Source organism: Pleurodeles waltl, chromosome 9 (assembly GCF_031143425.1).
Source record: "Pleurodeles waltl isolate 20211129_DDA chromosome 9, aPleWal1.hap1.20221129, whole genome shotgun sequence".
NCBI lineage: Eukaryota > Metazoa > Chordata > Amphibia > Caudata > Salamandridae > Pleurodeles > Pleurodeles waltl.
The window spans coordinates 885,311,467-885,328,708 of record NC_090448.1 but is presented as its reverse complement, the minus strand read 5'-3'; the positions used below and the strand labels follow the sequence as shown (position 1 = coordinate 885,328,708).

Sequence of the window (17,242 nt, the reverse complement as noted above, 5' to 3'; positions counted from 1 at the left end):
TGGAGGGAATGACTCAGTCACAAAGTGATGGATATCCCGCTCGACGTATTACAAGCTCCATTATATCCTAAAGAACTTGTAATAGAGTGGATGGGATATTCGCCACGTTTGTGACGGAATAGTCCCCTCCTCCAGACTCGTAGTGAGGCCCTATATTTCAGTTTTCTTAATATCACATTCCCAGCTTGTAAATCATACAGGCCAAGATATTTAAATATTGTTTAATAAGACAGAAAATAAATCAATTTTTTAAAATCACAATTTCCTATTTGTGCTAGCTGTCACTGAACTGTACCAGTGCAAGTATGAACAATGTGTTATTTATTTTAAAACACAATAAAAGTTAATAGCTTCCACAGTTTAACATTGTTTACTGATTTTTACAGACAAGAAACGTAAGTAACAAATCTTTGGAAAGATGCAAAATATTTTTTAGGTCTACTCCTGGTTGTAAATCTAGGAGAAGCACAGACCAGAACGACTTTCTATTCCAAATAAGCTAACTGCGTAGGAGAGAGAAGGATAGTAAAGCTGCTTTGCCTTGCACTTTGACATCTTATGTTGGACATTTTGTGGGTGGAATGAGAACGCTAGTGTTATATTAAAGTTCTGTGTTTTTCATCAACTAAACCAGTTATGGATGAACAGATGACCCTTCTTACTTTTTGTGCTTACCATTACAAAATGCTGTTTTACAAGTTGGGAAATGAGTCACTGAGATTCTGATCCTAAATTATGAGCAAGCATGGTGGCCATATTGGAACATCTCTATCTTTGTACTCTAATAAGGTATTAAAAAAGTATTTTTATTTGTTGATCTGGAAGAAGATATTTGTTCATTTTAAGCCACCTTTTCATACGAATCACTACATTTTTAAATACCTTTAAGACTGTTTTTATAAATGTATGTTTTCAAGCGACGTCATCAAATGAATTGAAATAACCTGTTTTTTAAAAAAGTGAACAAATTGATATCTAGCTATTGTAGTTATTTTTGGGCCAATAGCAGGCAACAAAACTGTGGACCTCATTTATAATTTGGCAGGTAGGGTACACAGCCGGGAATGTCGCAGAATACCATGTAAACCAAACGCCCGGTTTGCCTGCTCTATTTACAGACTTGCGGACCATAATGTTTCTGTTGCTGAACCTCTGCTGGTGAAAACCTTTAACTGGTGGCCACTTTTTTCCTTTCTGGGACCACCAAGAAAAGCCTCATGAGCCCAAAAAGCAAAACAAATAAATTAACCACACACGCTGAGGAAAAAAAAAAACAGTGTCGGGGTCATTTATTGTTTTTTTTTCCACGTATGGAGTTTATTTTTGAAAAACAAAACATTTTGTCTCCGGTGCACTGAACATTCTGTCCGCACAGCAAAGCCTGAGTGATTTGGAGGAGCCATTATGGCGGAGGTTTCTCAGAAGGCACAGAGATTCCCACTGGGTAAGGGGCACACTCTAAATCAAGCAGTCTGTGAGGGCAGCCAAGGAAACCCCTCTGCTCTTGCCCTGGTGGAATGCAGTGCCACCCGCCAACCGTTAAATAAGCTCTTACATCTTTTCAAGATGGCCACCGGGTTTCATGTTAAGGCTTGACCTCGTCCCTGTACCATTTTACCAGTTTGAATCAGAAGTTCAACATGTGGATACGTTTCTGCTTTCAAGAAAGGTTCTGCGGAAAAGTGGACTAGGGAAGTTAAACACTAGCTTAGAGTTTAGCCAGTGCTTAATTTGAGCTCATGGTAGCCAATGAGGACCATCTACACTTGTTTTTGTGGACTGGCCCTCATTTTTCCATCTTAGACATTTACCAATAGCAAATGAGTGAAAAACACAGCGAAAAAAAGGAGGAAGAGAAAGGAGGAAAAAATGTGACAAAGGGAGAAAACTGGGACTTGCAAGAGTGAGATAAAGGGACAGGGACTGTCTGGTAGTGGATTAAAGAGACATGAAGTAGATTTAGGACTCCCATCTTTGGTATTTGCTGCGCCAATATTGAATTGCACCAGCTAGTGGCCTCTGATCATACCGTTGGGCACTTGTTCTTTTAGAAATCAGGCACTGAGCTCAGCTTACTGTGTTGAGTAGAAGGTCATATACCCAATGGTTGGCTCTGATGTTGCAGTGGCAGGGTTTTGAAATGGAGGACACACTCATGCACCACTCATTCTGGCAGTGAATTACTCCTTGTCTGGCAATTAGCCCACTCCAGAGGCGTAGTAACCTGGGCCGAAGGTTGTTTCAAGCAGACAGCTCTCTTGCTGTGTCATTTGTGCACAGCCATGACAGGAAATGGCATAGTTGTCTCCAACATGTTGATTCATCAGTTTGTTTAATCCCTTCGCTGCCAGGCCTTATCCCCTCCTGTGCTGCTCCTTTTTTTGGCTATTTGGGGCAGTTTGCGCTTAGGCCCTCATAACTTTTCATCCACATAAGCTACGCATGCCAAATTTGCATCCTTTTTGTGCAACATCCTAGGTATTCTAGAGGTACCCAGAGTTTGTGGGTTCCCCTGCAGGAGACCAAGAAATTAGCCAAAATACAGCTAAAAGTTCGTTTTTTTGCAAAAAAAAGTAAAAAAGTGCTGCAGACGAAAGCATGTGTTTTTCCCCTGAAAATGGCATCAACAAAGGGTTTGCTGTGCTACAATCACCATCTTCCCAGTTTTCAGGAACAGGCAGACTTGAATCCCAAAACCACATTTTTTCAACACAATTTTGGTATTTTACTAGGACATACCCCATCTTTATTATTTTCTTTTGTGCTTTTAGGCTCCTTCCTGTTAGTGACAGAAGTAGGTGTGAAACCAATGCTGGATCCCGAACAGCTAAACATTTCTGAAAAGTCGACAAAATTCTGAATTCAGCAACTGGTCACATTTGTGTAGATCCTACAAGGTTTTTCTACAGACAACAGCTGAAATAAAAAGAATATTGAAATTGAGGTAAAAAAACAGCGATTTCCCTCTACGTTTTACTCTGTAGCTTTTTCCTGCAATGTCAGATTTTCAAAAGCAATATACCGATATGTCTGCTGGACTCTTCTGGTTGCAGGGATATATAGCGCTTGTAGGTTCATCAAGAACCGTAGTTACCCAGAGCCAATAAAGGAGCTGCACCTAGCAATGGGTTTCCATTGTATACCAGGTATACAGCAATTCATTTGGTGAAATGTAAAGAGTGAAAAATAGGTATCAAGGAAACCTTTGTATTTCCAAAATTTGCAGAAGATAAGGTGTTGAGAAGCAGTGGTTATTTGCACATCTCTGAATTCCGGGGTCCTCATACTAGCATGTGAATTACAGGGCATTTCTCAAATAGTTGTCTTTTTAACACACTGTCTTACATTTGGAATGAAAAATGTAGAGAAAGACAAGGGGTAATAACACTTGTTTTTCTATTCTGTGTGCCCCCAAGTCTCCCGATAAAAATGGTACCTCACTTGTGTGGGTAGGCCTAATGCTCATGACAGGAAACACAAAATGGACACATCACATTTTTACATTGAAATCTGACGTGTTTTTTGGAAAGTGCCTAGCTGTAGAATTTGGCCTCTAGCTCAGCCGGCACCTACACATTTCCTTCCACCCAGCATTCCCCCAAGTCTCCCGATAAAATTGGTGCCCCACTTGTGTGGGTAGGCCTAGTGCCCGCGACAGGAAATGCCCCAAAACACAACCTGGACACATCTAATTTTCCCAAAGAAAACAGACGTGTTCTTGGAAACTGCCTTGCTGTGGATTTTGGCCTCTTGCTCAGCCGGCACCTAGGGAAACCTACCAAACCTGTGCATTTTTGGCACCTATATATTTTTTCAAAACTAGACACGTAGGGGAATCCAGGATGGGGTGACTTGTGGGCTCTCACCAGGTTCTATTACCCAGAATCCTTTGCAAACCTCAAACTTTGGCAAAAAAAACCCACCTTTTCCTCACAATTTGGTGATGGAAAGTTCTGGAATCTGAGGGGAGCCACAAACTTCCTCTATCCAGCATTCCCCCAAGTCTCCTGATAAAAAATGGTACCTCAGTTGTGTGGTTAACCCTAGTGCCCGTGAGAGGAAATGCCCCAAAACACAACATGGACACATCACATTTTCCCAAAGAAAACTGACCTGTTTTTTGCAAAGTGTCTAGCTGTGGATTTTGGCCTATAGCTCAGCTGCACCTAGGGAAACCTAATAGACCTCTATATTTATTAAAACTAGACACCTAGGGGAATTCAGAATGGGGTGACTTGTGGGGCTCTCACCAGGTTCTGTTACCCAGAATCCTTTCCAAACCTCAAAATTTGCCCAAAAAAACACTTTTCCTCACATTTCAGCGATAGAAAGTTCTGGTATCTGAGAGGAGCCACAAATTTCCTTCCACCCAGCATTTCCCCAAGTCTCCTGATAAAAATGGTACCTCACTTGTGAGGGTAGGCCTAGTGCCTGTGACAGGAAATACCCCAAAACACAACATGGCACATCCCATTTTCCCTAAAAAAAACTACCTATTTTTTGCAAAGTGCCTTGCTGTGGATTTTGGCCTCTAGCTCAGCCAGCACCTAGAGAAACCTAGAAAACCTATATATTTTTTCAAAACTAGACACCTAGGGGCATTCAGAATAGGGTGACTAGGCGGACTCTTGCCAGGTTCTGTTACCCAGAATCCTTTGCAAACCTCAACATTTTTCAAAAAACACTTTTCCTCACAAAACACACACACACATGATTCCTAGTGCCTAAGTGGCTTCTTCCCCCCTTGGGGAAAGATTGGCCTCAAACAAATAGGACTGTCTGCCCTCAAGGGGGGGGTGTAGAAATGGCCAACAGTTCTGTGCCCCCTTTAGGGGGCAACACTTGCCCGAGGGGTGGCCCCCCCACACAAAAAAACACAAAACTAATATAATCCCTGGTGTCTTCGTGGCTTCTGCCCCCCACGGGAGCAGATGGGCCTAAAACAAAATAGGCTGATCTGCCCCCAAAGGGGGCAGAAATGACCAACAGTTCTATGCCCCCTTTTGGGGGGTGACCCTTGCCCAAGGGGCCAACCCCCACAGAAAATAAAACCAAAAAAATCCCTGGCTTTCCTGTGTCTTCTGCCCCCTCTGGGGGCAGGTCTGCCTAAAAATAATAGGCCGATCGGCCCCCAAGGGGGGCAGAAATGGCCATAAATAATATACCCCCCCCTAAGGAGAGTGACCCTTGCCTAAGGGGCTGCTCCCCCATACTAAAATAAACAAAAAAAGAAAATCCTTGCTGCCTAGTCGGCATTCCTGCTGCCTGATCTCAGTGCGATCGGGTAGCAGGAATGCTAAAAGAAACATCGAGGGAAAGGAAAACCCTTTCCTTTCCCCCCGATGCCTCTTTTTTTAGGAACCCCCCCCCCGCAAGGAAAAACTCACCTGTTTCTCCAAGACGCGCTGGAAGCAAATGGCTTCCAGCGCTATGGAACCCTCTGATGATGTCAGTGCACGATTGTGCGCAGACGTCATTAGATGAGGGGGGTAGGGGTGTATGGGGATGAGATTCTCCTTCCATCCTTGCCTTGGGGGGGTGGGTGGAGGCTCACGGGGAGCAGCAGCCCATACTCCAGTACCAGGACTTAATGGTTACATCCTCTGCACAGGAGCACTGTGCCGCGGGACGTAACCATTACGTCTGTGGCACACAAGCGGTTAAGAATGTCACTATATCACATTTACCTCAGCGGCCACTTCTCCATGCATGTAAAGCAATGGAAACACCTTTTGGCAAAGCAAAAGTATGTGAAGCTTGCACTAATGTCCTTCTGTGTGGCCCGTTTCCTTAATAATACCCGTGCAGTGTTTTTTGCCTTGTGGTACTAAACCTCCACAACAATAAAACATAAAAAGCACACACACTACATTTAACTGTTTAAATATGCTTAATTGGATCAAGCTTACTTTTTTCTTAATTAAATTAATTGTGTTTTACTGTCTTGAAGGTATAGGTTTCTGCAAACAGACCTGGTTTGAAACTGCCCACCATTCACACAGTTTTTCCTGTTCTGTCTGTCGTTTGGTCTGGCGTTAGCCTACACCTTTCGATTTTATTCAAATGATATGTATAGACTACTTAGGGACTTTCAGCAAGCCGTCTTTATCCAATAAAATGTTAATGTGTTATTTACATTTTTCTTCCACTCATTATCACATACAGCATGGGGCCATGAGTCAGGCCACTAAAGCCATTAGCGAACTTCAGTGTGAGTAACACCTTTTGTCCTTTCACAAGGAGCAAATCCACACACACCTTAGCTCACTTAAGTGCGAGGGAGCACTACGGCAACGTGCCTTTTGAGACCAAAACATTTTTTTCTTTTAGCAAAGATATGTTTTTCTTTTATCTAATGGTGGTCCGGCATCTACCTCAACAACAAGCATTTTGCAAAAAAAATGACAAAACAAGCAACGTCAAAGTCAAAAAGGTTGCCAGCTAACGCCAGACACCCTGGCTTTGCCAATGCCTGTTTTCTGTTGCTGCCTTAACAAATATAAGGAAGATAGAAAGGGAAAGACTACTTAATGTGTCCTTGTAAGAAACAGAAAACTTAAAGTCAATTTAAGAAAATGGTTATATTTTTTATTTACTTGAGAATTTAAGTTTCATAGAACACAGTGTATTGAGAGTTACAGTAATTATTACTTTTGTTACAATCATACCTGGTAAAATGTTTAAGACCAACACTAGAACTGTTTCAAAACATTTGTTCCGTTTTTATTATTTTACATGTGGTCAGTTATTAATTCTTTTTTTACATTTTACTTTGAGGCTGGGCAGGGTCTCCTGTCTGTTGGGGCATTTCAGGTGCCCTGAGGCTCAGAGGGGTAGATTTTTATACTAGAACTTTGGGTAGAATAGTGTTGTAGGTCTCAGTCGGTTGGAGGATTAGAAGGCACAAATGAAGCAAGTACAGAAGAGAAATTAAAGGTAAGGAAATTGATAGGGAGTTACAAGTTTCTTGTTTTTACTAAGTTCCTGCATGCTCTTAGTAAGCGCTTGTACTTCAAGCCTTCTAAGGCCTTTAGTTAAAAGCAACTACTGCAGTTATTCCGGCAGTATTTGAGAGAGGGTGAGTAAAGGCAAGGTCGCCACCAGGGACAAAGGTGTTTTTGAGCTTAGTATTTATTTAGGTGCGCTCTAAAGTGCTGAATTTTATCATACTGTAACTTTGAAGCAGCCTATTTACAAGGAACTAGTGCCGCTGATGCGTCATATTTTTTTAATGCATCGGCAGAGCATTCTCTGCTCTATATTGCTCCATAGTTACAAAACGACACATTAGGCCCAATACGTCAGTTTTTGATGGCTTGTGTCAAAAAAAATACCTGCGCTGGAACCAGCTACGCCACACAGGTTATAATGTATGCAGGGTAGGTATTCCCATGAAAAAAAAAAACTTATATCTGACACTCTGATATTTACAAGTTTTTCAGTTTGTGACGCATCTTTGAGATGCGTTGCACTAAGGCTGTGTAACAGACATCTGACCATCTGAAGTCACTTTACACACACACAAATATGTTGGTATTTCACATCCCTCTACTAGCAGTGGGTCTACACGTGTGACAATCATGTTGTAGGTCCCCTTAACCAACATGGAACCATGGCACCTATGTTAGCATCGTCCACTGCTACAAGGTTATGTAACATTGTGTACTCCATGTAAGGTACGTGCCACAATTGTCACTTTTCCATGAGTGAATGGGTCCCCAAGTCCAGGCCAGCATCCTCCAAACACCAAATGGTAAGAACACACATAAAGGAGGTAATACATGTATTGCCACTTAACCATTACAACATATACTTGCATTCACTCACATTACACTGTCACTCATGTCACACATACGAAGTTCTCTTCATACACATAAGTAGACTATGTCCACTGTATTGCAGCACATAGACATACATTACACCCAGGACCAATGTAAGATGGTCGAAGGTGCTGTTCAACCATTTTTCAGTCTTTTCAATTGATTCCCACACAATAGGCTACTTGCGTCAGTCTCAGACCGGATGCATCGCCTCTGATTTTTGACACATTGCAGAGGCTGAATCAGTAATACGGCCAGCTTCAGCAATGCACCACTTTGGAGCTGATGGGCTGCAGCAGAGTTCCTACTGATGTGTCTGACTCATCCAGGGGTCCTTATGCCATGGTGTCTTGTATTGTAAATACAATGCATCCATGGTGTTGTAACCTGTATTGGTGCTGTGCAATAAATTGTGATGCAGCGCTGCCTTGTAAAAGAGGCCCATGTATGCAGGATGTTCATTGTGATGTGCCAATTGTATTGTGTATAGACTTGTTTCATGCAGCACTAAGAGCCTCATTTTGAGTTTGGCGGATGTGAAAGCCCGTGTGCCAAACTCCCGACATGGTGGCCGCTTCCCCGCTGGACCTATTAGGTATTTCCCACTAGGGTGACAGGCACAAACCACGGTTTCTGCCCGTCAGCCTAGCGGGAAAAAGCCAGCAGCATTGTCTCCTGCTCGTAATTGAGCCGACGGCAATGCTGCCACCGCAGGGTGCACGAGCATCTTCACAATGTTCACTGTCTGCACAGCAAACAGTGAACATTTTGATGGTGCTGGGTAGGGGGACCCCTGCACTGCCCATGCAGCGCCGCTCTGACAGATTGTAACCTCTGCCACCGACAGGCCGTGGGGATCGTGGATCCCAGCCATCCTGGCGGTCTAACCGCCTGAATCTTAATGTGGTGGTCGGACTGCCACAGCACCCTCGTAATGAGGCCCTAAGTGGCTAGCCATGGAGGAAAATGTCTGTTTTTTTAATCCTGAAGGGAAAGGGGACTTATAAAGACAACTTCTGCGCAAGTTGCTTGGCGTTTCCATGCACTGCTTACTTTATTATAAAAAGATAAATAAATGAATGCAGGGTGCATAGTACAGAGCTTTTCTTAGGGGCTTCCTTAGATGTTCTTGAATGCCTGACTACTTTTGATTCCACCTAAGGCCTTTTTACGCAACCCTTACTTCATGCCTCTTTATCTAACTCTTGAAGGTTCTTATTCATTTCTGCTTTATCCTCTCACATTTATATTTCTCTTCCTCCCTTTTCTGCTTTTATCTTGTTCAGGGTTATAGTCCGATGATGAAAAAGAAGTCCCAGGTCTCCAAAAATGAGTGACAAGGCTGACTACTAGTAATCACTGGCACAAATGAATCGCTGCTTGTATATTACAGCTTGTGTGTTAGTTATGCAAGTTGTGCTTTTTTCTATTGCTGTTTATTAAAACCCCTGTCAAACACTATTAGTAGTGTCTGTTCTGAGATATCGGGACCCTTCATCAGCCTTGTAAAAATGAGGGAATGTAGGGCGGGAAGCAACAGCTGGAGAAGTAAGCAGCCATCCATGCATCTCCGGTTGACTCTCCAGATGCCACTTGATTTCCCCTGCAAGTGGTCGTAATGGCTGCATTGTAGTTGGCAATAGCAGGTGTGATTTGCAGGACCAGTTATCCCATTGCCTAGTGCCAACCGACAGTTGAATGGGGAAGAACCACCTGAAGTTAAACAATGAGAAGCCTGAGGTTTTGGTTTTTGGTGAGTCAGCGTCCCTTGGACCCAGCCGCTCCTGGCCCTTCTCAGTGCGTGATCTCTCCTCCCCTACATCTCTGGCTAGAAATCTGGAAATGTTGCTTATTGATCAACTTTTATTCAACCGTAGATTCCTAAAGTTACTTCCACCTGTTTGGTAGCTCTTTGTGACATCTTCTGTAAGAAATCCATCACCCAAGCAGTAGTACCAACTAGGCTGGATTATAACAATGCTGTATATTTGGGTCTTTCCAAGTATTTGATTCACCGCCCTTAGCTCATACAAATCTCGCAGCGAGATTAGTACATGATTTACCTCGCATATTTTAGCTCTCCGACATCTCTTCATTGGCTACCGATTCGTCACCTTGAAAGCCTTGATCTAATGTTTCAAAGCCAGACCTGGTCTCGCACCACGGCTGGGTTTATGCTTCTTCTCGCAGGTAATGGAGTCTGAGCGGCGCCAATAAAACTGTTATATGAATGTAATACTCCCTCCCTACAAGCGTGTTCCTTGTAATAAACGCGCAGGAGAAAAAGTTGGCACTAACTGGGCAAATAACTCGGGAATTTCGAGCGGAAGTTTGAAAACGTCGAATAGCTCCTCCCAGCCCGTAGCTGCCCATGCCTTGTGATTTGTGACTCACCCTGTCCACGGGTTTGTGCTTCATATAAACGGTGATTACCTTGAGGCTTGTCAGACCGCCCATATCCCTTGTACAGGTCTATTTGTGGCAACGGAAAAAGTTCATTTATTGCTGGTATGCGTTGGTTTCAGTCTCCCTCTATTTTACCTCTCTCACTCACTCTCCTTCGTTTGTTATCGTTCCCTCCTCCCTGTGTATTGCACGCTCTCTTTCCTCTTAAACCTTCTCAGTGTCCCCGTCACTCCTTTCCTCGTTCCTTTTGCCTCTCTTGCGCTCTCCCCCTTCATCTCTTCCACGTTCCAACCCTCCCCCTTCAGTGTTTTCATTCTTTTCCGGTATGTCCAGAACTAGGAACAGAAGCGGGCACTAGATTTCCCCATCACAGACATTTTGTATCTCAACGGACCGTCACAATGTTATGGACAGACCTGCCTTCTGCGGTCTCTCAAAGAGCCAAGTCAAGCCTCAGCTTTGCTTAGCTCAGGCTCACCGAAATTTATAACACACGGGAGCCCGTAATTGCACTTTTGATAAGAAAATTACGCCACCAGTAATGTCACTGTGCTGTGTACAGCAGTCGGTGACTTTGAATAGCCTTAAAGTACACAGGAGAAGGTGCTTTGAGTTATCAGTGTAGACTCTGGATCACCTGTCCAAAAACTGGAATATCCACTCGGTCTCTCATACTTTCGTGGCGACAAGTGAGATTTGTGGGTTTGGTATTGACGCCTGGACCGTCATCCTAGCGGCAATCTTCATTGTAAACCATGCTAAGTATTTTAGTATATCAGGTATTAACTGATTCCTCGTATTTTATTGTGGTTGTTCGCAGTGAATATGCTCCGTAACCTGGTGCCTAAAACCCCTACCTGCTATCTTTTTGCCCTGAGTGGACCGGGGTGGGGGTGGGGAAGGACAGAGCCACAATTTGACATTTAAGTGCATAACTCTGAATGTTGCCCGTCACTCCAGCTTATGGTGTTGTGCTTACCCGTGTTCATTTCCTTACATACACCAGTATTTGTTGAGTCATTACTGCCTTCTCCTTATCTCATTCCTTCCAGCCGCTGTTGAAGCCGGGGCCCAGAGATGAAGATGCGTCTGCCGGTGGCATGCTTGTTGCTGTGCTTGGGGCTTGGCATCCGTGCTATGCCGCTGGATGATATCGAGGATGGTGGCAAGCACTGGGTGGTGATCGTGGCCGGATCCAGTGGGTGGTACAACTACAGGCACCAGGTATGTCTTTGGATATGAGATAAAGTACCCTCTGTTGTACAATATAAGGATATTGCTAGTCACCAAAGAGCTAAATTATCATATACAGGAACAAAGCATCTGTCGATTCTGTAAGAGTGACAATGACTTAAGAAACACATACCTTTGAAGCCTTACTATGTACATGCGGAAGGAATGCACCTGATGTTCTGTTGCCCCTGCATGGGAGGATACTGTGTCTGTGGGGATATGTGAGGATGTGCTGGAGATGCGGACACTTTGGCAGTTACATGGTTAACTTTCTTTTCTGAGTGGACCAGCGAAGACTGGCACCAGTGGTGTCTACATGAAGATCTGTCTTGCAAGTTAGCAACGTGTTATATAAACACATCCAGTGTGAAGAATGTCGGGATCTAGCTAATTTCATAACTTTTCCCTGCTGTGAGGTTCTGCCTCTAATTATGAACAATGTGAATGAGACACTATCGATCACATCTTTGAAAAAGGTTCACTCGATGTAACTCAAATAAAATACAACATGAAAACATATATTATTGTGAGACATTAAAATATACATCTCCACCAAAGCATTTCCAAGGGAAAGAGTGGAAAAGTAATCTAGGATAAAACCGATGGGATACTGTAAGAGGACGGGACATTTTACAGTGGCAGGAAAGTCCGCTCAAAAGTAGAGTATAGTTCAGGACAAGCCGCAGTACATGGTTAATGGCTGCCCTGCAGAGGTTCTGCTCAAATGGTTTGTTCTTTCAAATAATTCCAAATTATGAAGCCAATTTTGAAGCAAAAACTTGCATTACGAGGGAGCTGTGCAGCACAGTGGTAAATATATATTCAGTGCTTAGCTGAGCGTAGTGGCATTTAGTACCATCTTAAGTTCGAATGGTGTCTACTGTGGGTGGCCAAGGTAAACTGCACTGAAATGGTCTAAGTTTGCACCACTGTATGTAATTGATTTACTGGGTGTTTAGCATTGTTCTAACCCTTTTGTCTTTTGTTGTACAAGACTTTGATTCACAGCCTTTGTGTTAGCAGATCTCCCGTTTTTCAGTCCTTTTGCTCCCCTGACCTCCTTTCTCCTGACCTGGTTACTTGGTTTGGTAGACCCAACTCACAAGACATGATTATCAGTCCTCCCTATAGTCCTTGTTTTACCTAGTCTTAGGTACCTATGTATGTATGTATTGGAGGCTGTTTAACAAGTAGGTAACAGGGAGACAACAGAGCCCAGTATGTAATTAGGAGTGGGGCCCAGTACATAATTAAGAGTGGGCCCAGGGAAATGGGGGATTCAATACAGTGTACTTAATAAGTTACATTACCTAGGACTTTGCCGTAGCCCACTTGCGCTCTAGTACCACACACAGGCCATATAACCCTCCGTATCCACATAACCAGCATTGTCTTGTCCACTGTCCTCTTACCTGCACCTCTTCACAGCTTGTCACTCAGTCCTGATGCTTCACCTTTGTTCTGTTCTGCCACTAAGCCTTTGTAATGGCAAGTCTGTTAAATGCTAATGATGTGGAATGTGGGGTGTGTAATGGAATGGGAGGAGTAGAAGGCTGTGGGGTTCTAGAAGAAAGAATGTAAAGGCTATTCATTACATGTAGGAGGTGGTGGTGGAAGGAGTGTACTGTGCTGTAGGGAATGTAGTGTGTGTGTATCAATGCAGAAAAGATGTTAAGGACAGTCCCAGCTCCTCTTTTGCCAGTGCCCTGGCCAGATACCCCTTGGCAGAAGTTAGGGTTTGATATTTCTGGTCTGTTTTTTTCTCTTCCTGCAGAGGCCCGTTATGCATTGGTTTTAATTGATTATTACTCTAAGTGGCCAGAGGTGAAGTTGGTTTCCCAAGTTACATCAGGTACATTGATTGAGTTCTTCAAAGACGTGTTTGCCGGGGAAGGATATCCTGAGGTGCTGATATCTGACAATGGGGTTCAGTTAGTGGTGAAAGAAATGAGAAGTTTTCTTAGGTACAGTAACACCATACATGTTACCACTCCCCAGTATGAACCGCAAGGCAACGGTCAGGTTGAGAGATTCAACCGTGTGCTTAAAGGTAGTATTGGATGGGCACGTGGATTTGGCGGGCAGTGGAAGGAGAGATTAAGAGAAAAGTTATGGTATTATCGCATAACACCACAGAGTACTACTGAAGTGAGCCCTTTTAGGTTACTGGAAGGAAGACATCCTGTGTCTAAGTTGTGTCCATGGTGGTTCAAGAAAAAACAAAGGAAAGAGTGGGCAATGTGTGTGTTGAAGAGGTCAGAGAAAGGGTGAGGAGAAAACAGGAGAAATTCAAGGAAGCATATGATAACAATTGGAGAGTTAAGGAATCTGGAATTGCTGTAGGAGATTGGGTCAGAATATGCAAACCAGGGTTTGTGAGGAAAGGTACGTCCAAGTTTGGGAGAGCTTTGAAAGTGATAAAAGTGTATAACAAGAGTGCTGTTACACAGGATGGGAAAGTGTGGCATCTGAGGAGCATAGCGAAGTGCAATAATGATGAGGAGTGCTGTGGTGGAGAAGGTTAAGATGATTATGTAATAAATGCAGGAAATAATGTTGTGGTGAGAGTAGCGCCGTCAACAGGATGTTGTGTGGAAAGGGTGAATCCAGAACAGATGGTTGTGAAAAATGAACTTTATAGAGAAGAAGATTACACTGAGACTGTCCGTGATAGTGATACAGTAGAGAATAATAGTACTATAGCTTCCCGGGTGACATCTGATGCTAGAACAAGATGTTCGCCAGCTAAATTTGATGACTTTGTCTCGAACTGAAAATATTATGTGGCCAACCCTATTTAGGATATTAGTGTATAAACTTTCTTGTTTTCATTTTATTGTTACTGTATGTGTTTAAAGGGGGGGAAATGTGTTATATGTTAATAATGTGGAATGTGGGATGTGTAATGGAATGGGAGGTGTAGGAGGTTGTGGGGTTCTAGAAGAAAGAATGTAGAGATTATTCATTACATGTAAGACGTGGTGGTGGAAGGAGTGTACTGTGCTGTCTTCAATTAAACTCAACTTTAAACATACACTGTGTGTGTGTTTGGATTACAACAAAGTCATTTCAACTGCCTTCGTGATAACGTTGCCACGTCCAAGAATCTGATGTTGAGCAAGCCTGCTTCAAAGCCATTCATTTCTGTTCAGACAACTGGTTTTATCAAAAACAGCCCTGTCCACAGCCCTTTATGTGTATGGTCCTTTCAAAGGCTTTATGTACAGGCATATTACACAGTACTGTGCACAGTCCTTGTGTACTGGCGACAATTTTGTAAAAAAAACTTGCTTTTGTTTCAAATTCCTTGGGCTTTGGTATCAGTGCCATGTCGGCAATGCATACCATTTGCATCCCTGCTCCTGTCCTACATTAAATCTCCTCCTATGTGGTACTGTAGCAGCCATCTATGTGGGATTGACACCAGAAATAAGTTAGAAAGGTTTGTCTGTGAGCACCCTCAATATCAGTTGTCCAAGCCTTGCTGTAGTGATAACTTCATGAGTTGCGTGCCTGCTGCATAGACCTGTATCTAACCTGCAAATCACATGTTTGAATCCCTGCATGGAAGACTGTAATCCGTAGGGGCTGTTAAAATAAGCACCTTGGTAATACGACCATAGCATCTCCTTCTCACAGTAGTACAAAACTGCAAAGCTGTATCCCACAGCATTGTGTAAAGAAACAAGGCATTACTATAATGACTTTTTATTTTAAATAGGTGCTTGTCCCGTGCACCTCATCAGTGAGGCAAAATGCAAGCACTGAATTTAAAAAAAAAGTACTAATCAAATAAACTCTTATATTGTGCAGGCTGATGCATGCCACGCCTATCAGATTGTCCATAGAAATGGTGTCCCTGATGAGCAGATCATCGTGATGATGTATGATGACATAGCAAACAATGATGAGTAAGTAGCATAATACATTCAGCACCTTCCTCCCCGCAACACTTTCCTACTGTGTGTCAGAATTATGTTATGTGATGGGCTGTAACTCTTAAGGATGCCTGTGTACCTGACACACCCTTGATTACACTGTATTTTATTGTATTGTAACATTGTCATAGAGTTTACTACTCCTTTGTGGGATGTTTAAACCATGTGTAGCACAATATACCATGTACAGTCTGTAGTTTGAATACTATTGTTTTTGTTTTGATCCTTTGTGGGTAGTGTTTCCCTGTCTTGCATGATGACCACTGAAGTGCTTTTACTGTGTTATTGGGCACAATACTTAGTGGTGCGATGGGTGAAGAAGCCTGAGCGACAGATGCACAGTTTGTTTTTCATAAACTGGAAGCTCTGGTCAGCACTGTATATAATTTTATGGTATTTCTTATGATCACAGTCCACTAAGATAATGACCGCCCGGGGTTGACTATTCTGAGATTTTTGTTTATGGTGCCAAGCAGGCATAATTTGGAGGTGGGACGTTCAGATCTTTTGCTGGAATGGGCTTCTCTAGAACCATCTCTAGAATTATGTTATTGTGAGAAGTTGAGGAGTGGTTGTGGTATGTGGTTAGATGGAACCTGCAGTGGAAGGCTAAACAAGAGTCCTACTATGGCCAGAGGATTGCAGTTGATCTCAGGTATTCTATACTTGTTCAATGAAGATGAGTGATTTGTTGCTGTGGAATGGTAAAAGGTCACGATAAACATGACCTGTAGCAGGTCTTAGCTGGTCTTTTTTATGTGAGTGGAAGGGAGCCATGTAGTACAAAGGAATTGTTATTCAGTCCGTTTGAACTATAATCATCTGCCCCACTGCTGAGTGTTATAGTAGTATTGAGGGCTAGGGTTTAATGCATGAATTTACATTACTGTATGATATCCAGGCTAGACACAGCACAGCCCTTCGTAGCTTAACTAGACATAGAAAGTCGTTAGAGTGATTATCAACATTAGGAGAGTGTGCTAGTCGAGCTGTTGCATATCTGTGGACTGTCCTTGATGGAGCGATTATTGTTTCTAGTTCTATCCCATGCATGAGATGGTATAGTTATCTTGGAGCAGCCATGTTTTCACTGCTCTTATGAACTCTAAGTGCACATGGGTGCTTAGATTATTGGCTGGTAGTGAGTTCCAGAGCTTGGCGGCCTGTTTTAAGAAAGTAGTTCCTCTTATGGAATTCTTGTAGTAAGGCGCAATGAACATCTGTGGTGCAAGCCTGGAGCACAGTGTCCTCTTTTGTTTGTATTGCTTGAATTTAATTTGTATATATAGTGGCCCCTTTCCTTGATATACTCTATGGACATTGCAAAGTGCTTTGAACATTGTTTGTCTAGCCACTGATTTATGTGCAGGACTGGCGCCATTTATCCTCCGGTGCAGAGGCAGAGAAGGATTCTTCTGACAGCTCCGTGGTTAGTTTTATTTTGTATATGATGAACTGGTGGTGCAGAGGCATAAACTGTTGATTTGGTCAAGCTTGGAGATTACGTGTGTGAGTATGGATTGTAGCTTTTGTTGGTTTTCAGGGTAAGGGAAGCTGTGAGGGCACTCTGTAACCATCTAAACTTGTGGTTTCAAGAATTGGTCTGAATTCATGGTCCACCTTAGATTTCCTATGTCTCTTGTTGTGGTTGGAGGGACATCAATATTCTTGGACTGCATGGCAGAAGGCTGATATTTGTGCCATTGTCCACAGGTCATGTTATCTGCCTTTGCAGTGTTGAGCTTTAGGTGGTTATTCATCATCCACACATTTAAGACAAATAGGCATTGTAGAGGTCTCCTGGGCTATCCATTTTTAGACATCTTTGTCCATCATCTGCATAGC

The 17,242-nt window shown here is 43.0% G+C and overlaps 1 protein-coding gene across 2 annotated transcripts in view; it reads left to right on the top strand.

Annotated features, from left to right (window-relative positions):
• LGMN (legumain) overlaps positions 1-17,242 on the top strand; it is a 95,070-nt gene that overhangs the window by 24,682 nt on the left and 53,146 nt on the right. The window contains exons 1-3 of one of the 2 annotated variants that reach the window (XM_069208211.1): positions 10,154-10,328; positions 11,279-11,450; positions 15,273-15,370. In XM_069208211.1, coding sequence (XP_069064312.1) covers positions 11,304-11,450; positions 15,273-15,370 — 245 coding nt within the window. In that variant the 5' untranslated portion in view covers positions 10,154-10,328; positions 11,279-11,303. Of the gene's footprint in view, positions 1-10,153; positions 10,329-11,278; positions 11,451-15,272; positions 15,371-17,242 lie in introns of those variants that run through there. The other variant, XM_069208210.1, reaches the window with a different exon arrangement.